Source organism: Hibiscus syriacus, unplaced genomic scaffold (genome assembly GCF_006381635.1).
Source record: "Hibiscus syriacus cultivar Baekdansim isolate YM2019G1 unplaced genomic scaffold, ASM638163v2 tig00002880_pilon, whole genome shotgun sequence".
NCBI lineage: Eukaryota > Viridiplantae > Streptophyta > Magnoliopsida > Malvales > Malvaceae > Hibiscus > Hibiscus syriacus.
The window spans coordinates 300666-308249 of NW_024061952.1; the positions used below are offsets into that span (position 1 = coordinate 300666).

Below are 7584 nucleotides of genomic sequence, written 5' to 3' on the forward strand. Positions count from 1 at the left end.
TTATAATTTATTTTAATTATATGTTATTATATTAAATAAATTAATATTTTATTAAATCATTTTTTATTTTAACAAAAGATATATAAAAATTTAAAAATTATATTAAATTAAGTAAAGTCAAATATCAGGTTTTCAATTAAATTTTCAGATCGGATTAAAAATTTATTAAACTTGGATTGAATTGAAACTGAATTTTATTAAAATAATGTCGGATCTGATTCGAATGAAAAATATTTTAAACTTGAGTTAATGTCGAATCTTATTAATATAATATCGATTTGAATTTGAATATGTAGTGATTCTTTGTATATTATCATGGACGAATACTGAGAGAAGAATACTTGACTTCAAGTACAAATCCCAACAATCTAACCTTACCAAAGTTACAAATACGTATATATATGTGTATAGCAAAACAAACGAGCATTCCTCGTAGTTAAATGCCTTAATTGAAGCAAACACGAACCCTGCTTTGTGTGAGACGACAAAGAAGAGCAATTTTAGCAGCCATTACGGTCACGCCATTCCAAGAATACAAGAGAAGCGCCATAGTGAGCCAATGCACCCATCACCACTAGAACATGAAAGATTTGATGACTATGCCCCGCTATGTCGAACCATCCGGGCTTCAACCGCTCCGGAATCCGAGTCACATAGAACATGGTCCCTGTTAGATAGGATACAGCCATGGCGAACTCGTAGGCCAGGGTGATGTTGCGACGCGGATTCGACCAGTTGACCATTGCAGCATGGAGTCCGGGGACAACGCCGAAGAGCCCCATGGAAGTGAAGAGTAGGGCTCGGAATGAACGGAATTTGCCTGTGGACAGAGTCGGGGATAGCAGCGTTACAATGGTGAACAGGCCTAGAGCGGTGATCCCACCGAGATAGACGAATTGCCATCGCGGATCACATTGGAAAATGTAGTAGATAGGAGGGAAAAATGATGTTATGATCATGGCGGTGATCCCGGCATAGTCGAGTCGCAGCAATGAAAGGTTTAGATTGTGTGAATGGCAAGAAAAGAGGTGGCAAACGCTGCTGGATAGGAGGCAGAACAAGGAGCCGCATAAGAATACATAGAACGGCCAACGGGTAACAGGCGTCACCGGGACGGTCATATCCAATTTGCCGGTCGCTATTCGATTAAAATCGACGAGATTTGTTATTCCCTGCAATTCTCCAACCATCATCTCCATGGCATAACCAAAATGAAGAGAAAAAGTAGGCCATGACAGTAAATGCCGTGGGACGTACTCACCAGAAATAGGTCTTTAGAATTATGAGAAACATCGGTGTCTCCATCAGAGAGAAATGACCTGCACCAGTTTGCATAACAAAAACTTAACTTGGGTGTTCATGTAATCGTCTTTGACAGATGAAATCTGGTCCGAATCGCGTATTTAATCCGAATCCGAATTTGCTTGAAAAAGCTTTCAAGACTGAACCATCCATACTCTTTGTTTACAATCATAATAAGACTAGTTAATATTATATTGTTTTTTAGATTGATTTATGAAGTAATATAATTAAATTTTTTATATTACATAGACTTTTCATGTCCAGAAATTCTTTAACTGTCTTCAAACCTGTAATGCATTAGGAAAATGTTGGATCCCCACTTATATTTCATTACAATTAATCAATTAGAAAGAAACCCTTGGAGTGTGATCATGTCATTTTTGTTCCTTTGAAATTGAGAAATAAAATTAGGACAAAAACCTTAAACGAACCTGGTGAAGAATGTAATGAGATCCGCTAGTTGTGGCAGTTCCAATAAGTTCGCCATGGTTAATCCCAAAAATAGAAGAAACCCAAGCAAATGCCTAAGCAATCCAACACAAAACCAAAACTTAATCAGAAAAAAAAAAACACCGAACTGTAGATCTTTGTAAGAAGAAATGAAACAAGAAATCATGCTTATTAAACATACGTCCACACATTAAGTGTTTCATTATGCCAACCAAAGACGCTGAAAAGAGCTTCCTTGAGAGACCAATTAGCCCTGTAATAATTCAGTATGAACTCGTTGTCCTTCATGTACTCCGGCAACTCCTTGTACGACACCAAAACACACGAAGACGATGACGACGTCCGCTTTTTAACCTTGTTCGGCCCCTGCCGCGGGCGGTCGTCGTCGCCTAATTTCTTCCCGCTTTTCGTATCGGAAACGAGCTTGGACTCGACAGTCGGATCCATCTTCCCGAGCTTTTTTTTAAAAAATAATATAGAATCCAGAACAAGAGCTTGATGATCTTCAAGAACAATAGAGAACCCTTATGAAAGATTTATATAAAGAAGAACGAATTGATGATGAAAATTAAAAAAAGGGTACTATTAGCTTGTGGGGATGGCAGATAGATAGGTAACTATACCAACTGCAAGGGGAGAGAAAATCAAAAGCCTCCGCCTCTAGAGCTTACTCAAAACTACATGTAATTCATTGTTAATGGAAGAATTCTAATTGTTGCATGCATACTGCAAAAGCAAAGAGCAGGGGAAGGGAAAACAAAGTTGTTGGTAGGCGATCGACAAATATCATGGGTTTTTGTGGGACCCGAATAATCTTTTTGGAAAATCAATTAGCTCAAATTTTGATTATATATTAAGATTTCGTTTAATGGTGAACATGAGATTTAATTACCATACCTTTAAATTTGGTTTACATTTAAGGGTAAAGTGGTCCGTCAACTATACGGTATTATTTTATTAAGTCCTTCAATTATTAAAAATTACAAAATAGTTCTCTTACTATAGAATGTTACTTTATTAAGTCCCTTGGGTATTAAAAGTTATAAAATGGTAACATGACTATTCTTTATGTTGCAAACTCGTCATTTTCCGTAAAAAATGGCGGTTGTCTAAGATGGAAGTTAACATGATGACCGAGATATAATAGTCGTTTGAGATTCTAAGATTAGATTTTATCATATCACTGTCAGCAGATTAACATTCGCTCAAAATACCATCAACTTTTTAATATAAAAGAACGAATTTGGAACATAATGAATAGTTGAGTGACCATTTTATAACTTTTAATAGTTGAGGGACTCAACAAAGCAACACTTTATAGTCGGAGGATCATTTTGTAACTTTTAATAGCCGATGAATTGAATAAAGAAATATTCTATAGTCGGAGAACTATTTACGTACTTTACCCTAAATTTAATTACAAATAAAAAACAATCAGTTCAGTTTAACAATAATGGAAGGTTAAATTTATCATAGTATTAACACAGTTATTCTAAAAACTTCACCTAAAATGTATCAAATAATTAGGTATGTCGACATCATTTGTTTACATTGTGATATTAATAACATTCAAATATATATGTAGGTATCTAAATTTTAATGTTATGTTATTTATATTATTATTTTTGTCATTATTATTTATATTAGATCGATATCGATTATAGACTTTGTATGTATTAAATTAATTTAAAGAGAATAAAAAATATACCAATATTATAATTACATTTGTCCATGGATAAAGTGATTTGCCCTATTCAGTATTTTAAATAATTTATAGTGATTATAATATATTATTTATTCATAATTTTTTAAATTATTAACAAAGTGCGTATAGGGGCGGATGCACTAAGTCCCCTAGGGATCAAGTGCATCCCACTATTTTGGAAAAAAATTAAATTTAGTTTATATGTCAGGGAAAATGGAAAAAATAATTTTTTTTGCATACACATTATTTTTAAGAAAAAAAAAATTAAAATTTTAGACCTCATTCTCAAAATTTTGGATTCGTCATTGCATACACATACCCACAAACACAACTGTTTAACATCAAAATCTCTAGGAAGAATAATATTATCTTTGACCATTGAAATCAGGTGATATATTCGGTATATATATATAATTATAAATACATACTTAAAATATAGTTGTATATCTATTATATAACATATACTTTCTTTGTGGAAGAATTATGTTAAAAAGAGTGAATAATCTCAACAAAATTTTTAGAATAATAATATAAAAAACTACTCAAATAATGGTCAACCGAAACTATTTGTTCGAAAAATGCATTTACTATAGTGCAAGGGTTTACTTAATTTAAAAACAATGGATTAGCTGGAAAATTAGGCAACCGTTTTCTTTTATCACTAAAGGGACAGGTGGCCAACCACAAGACCGTCGATTTCTTTTGTTTCGTTTTTCTGGTTTGCCCTTTTAAGACACTTCAACCTAATGACTGCAAAAAAAAAAAAAAAAAGTCTCTACTTGTTTATAAATTATAAATATTGGAGCAATATTTTCTTTTTAATATTAATAAGTTTTTTGAATGTAAATGTTAATAATTTATTGTATTCATGTTGTTTTCTATATTATATTTTTAATCATTTCTCATTTTTTTTAATTATTTCGGGTAAACTACATGTTTAGTATCCCCAATTATCACTTTTATTTTGTTTTGGTCACCCATTATTTCTTCTTAAAATACCTAACATTTAGTTTTGATTTCCTTTTAGTCACCCGTCGTTAAAAATTAATGGTGATACTGATGTGTCACCGTAAGATATTATCACGCCATTTTTAGAAAAAAAAAATAAAAAAAAATTATCACATTAGTAGTCCTGTTAATTTTTTTACGGTAAGTGGTCAAAATGTAATACTATGTATGATCTTAAAAAAAATCAATTGAGTGACCAAAACGGAACAAAAATGATAGTCAATACACTAAACATGTAGTGTACCCTTAGAGGGTGTTTGATTCAAGGATTGTGAGATTACCGGTAATGTTTTATTACCAATAGTAGATTTTTTTGGGTATATTATCGGGAATGTCATTACCTCCCTTCCCTTAGGTATTGTAACATTACCGACGTTTTGGACTAAAATGCCCTTAAATTTTTATTTTTTTCAAAAATATCCTTCTTATGTCATTAAATAATAAAAATTTTACGAAGATTAAATTACAAATTTATCCTTAAATTATTTTAGATTTACAAAAAAATTCTATAATTAAAATTTTATATGAAGTTCAGGGGTTAAATTTTTTTTATCCTTTCATTAAACATTTTTTATATTTTTAATTTTGTAAAAAAATTATATAAATATTATGAATTTAATTTTTTAAATAAAATATATAAATATTTTACAATTTGTAATATTATACAAATATATAATAAGGACAATTTGGTCAAATATACATTCCAATAATCTTTTATTCCTTTAACCAAACACGGTAATCTTACATTCCGGCTAAACCAACCAAACACAAAATGCAACATTCCCAGTAATCCTATTTCCTAGTAATTTTTTATTCTCACTGGTAATCTTACATTCCGTGAACCAAACGAACACTTAATGTTTTTAATGGTGTAGGCATTATGTTTGGCCAAAATAGATAGGGGCATGCATCCCAACCATCACTGTTTTAATGCTGTTCGGTACATATTTAATCACCGGATTAGATCCTATGTTTATCAGACTGAATTTGTGTGTCCCTCACACTTTATCTTATTATTATTATTATTATTATTATTATTATTATTATTAATTTCATAAATCCAATATTTTATTCATGTCATTTCTTTATATTAATGCTAATGGTGAATTGGTGATAATGTACATACATTTTAACATCTTAAAATTTATATTATATGGTCGTATATTTATGCTGTATTTTTTAAAATTTATATTATATTTTAATTATTTATACATCTAATATAATTGTGTAGTGTATAATATCACTTGACTAGCTGCAATAGATAACTTACAAGTATATATTTTTTTATAATCACTTATATTTTTATATCTGTAAAAAATTATTATAACATAGTTTTTTAACTTTATTCATAATATTAAAATATTAACGTTTCATCTTATTCTATTAATTATTTTTAAATAATAATATAATGCATATATTATGAGAAATTATTGCATCAAGTGTCCTTTTATTCTTTTTTGTTTAAGAAAAGAATATCGGAATTAATTGAGAATTAAAATATTAATAAACCTTCACTGACGTGAGACATATTTCTCACCAAAAGCAATTCTAATTATTCAAAACAAAACTACCGTCTCTAAAAGCGTTGAATTTGAAATCCATTGCTTATTTTTAAAGCAATTCGTCTTTGTATTAATAGTGTTTTATTTATTATTCGATCGATAACTAATTGATTTAGTTAGATAATACGCTAATTTTAAATAATGTTTTTGATAATATGAAGAGAATAATAAAATAAAAATCGTCGTCTTTATAATATTTAATCGAAATGAATCAATTAATTAATGAAATATAAATCGTTATACTATAAGAAGGGTTTTGACTTTTATTTGCTAGTGAGACAAAAAAAATGAATATTACTATTAAAAATATTTTAAAATAATCTCAAATTTTAAAATCTGGATAACAGGTTGATTTGGTTTGACTTCAATTAAAGTCAAGCTAAAAAGGATAATTTCAAACCTATTTATAGCAACAATATTAAACGCTTTAAAAAAATAATAGTCTCACTTGAGTGCATGTTTCATCTTAAAAAAAAATAGCAACTATCGATAATCTTCACGTCTTTGTTAAAATATAGATGGAATATTGATGTAGATTACTCCACGAATGATTCTGAATGCATTGACACACTATTATAAAAGGGATATAAGTATACGAGATTGTCAAGCTTTCCTGATCATAAGGTGTGTTGCGATGAATAAAACACGAAATGGTAAACTATAATGATAAACATAATTGTGTGATAAAAGTAGAAGAACAACCGTGCCATAAAAGCAGGAAAAAACAAACGCTTCAAGAATATACGAAAAGAAAGAAATTTAAATGAGATGGATGTTTTCTTTAGATCTAAAATTTAAAAATTATAAAATAATTGCTATAAATTATAAAATATTAGTTGATTTTGATAAAATTAAAGACTATTTAATAATAATTCAATATTTGTAACAACCATTTTATAATAATTTGATAAATTATCAATTCATAAGTTTAATTATTATTTTGTAATTTCTAAACTTTTAGTGACTGAAAAATAATTTTAACTTAATTCAAGGACTATATGTATACTTTACTCCGATAAATTTGAGTGAAGACATCATTCAAGTCGTTGATCACTAAAGGTCAATGTTGTCCAACTATTTCTTATATTATTTTTCTGCCTTAAAATTATTCGTTGGTGGGTTGTTATTAATTTATTTACTAATTTTTTGGGTAAAGTACACAAATGGTCCTCTAACTATAGAGTACTACTTTATTAAGTCCCTCAAATATTAAAAATTACAAAGTGGTCACTTGAATATTAATTATGTTCTAAACTTGTTATTTTTCGTTAAAAAATTGACGATTGTCTAATATGGACATTGATATAATGACTGAAATATTATAATTGTTTGAGATTCTAAGATCATATTTTATCATATTAAAGTCAACAAGTTAATGTTTATCTCAAAATTTCGTCAAATTTTTAACAGAAAATGATGAGCTCGTAACATAATGAATATAGTCAAATGACTTTTTTATAAATTTTAATATTCAAGAGATTCAATAAAGTAATATTCTATAGTTAAAAGATTATTTTATAATTTTTAGTAGTGAAAGAATTTAATAAAATAATATTT

General features: G+C 28.9%; 1 protein-coding gene across 1 annotated transcript; it reads right to left on the reverse strand.

Annotated features, from left to right (window-relative positions):
• Nucleotides 1-342: 342 nt before the first annotated feature.
• On the reverse strand, nucleotides 343-2484 carry LOC120161622 (heptahelical transmembrane protein 1-like). The gene is made up of 4 exons (XM_039171845.1): nucleotides 1934-2484; nucleotides 1734-1826; nucleotides 1262-1319; nucleotides 343-1172 (listed from the first exon to the last, which is right to left on the reverse strand). Exons 1-4 carry the CDS (start codon nucleotides 2197-2199, stop codon nucleotides 501-503), a joined length of 1089 nt encoding a protein of 362 aa, XP_039027776.1. The 5' UTR covers nucleotides 2200-2484; the 3' UTR covers nucleotides 343-500.
• Nucleotides 2485-7584: the final 5100 nt, after the last annotated feature.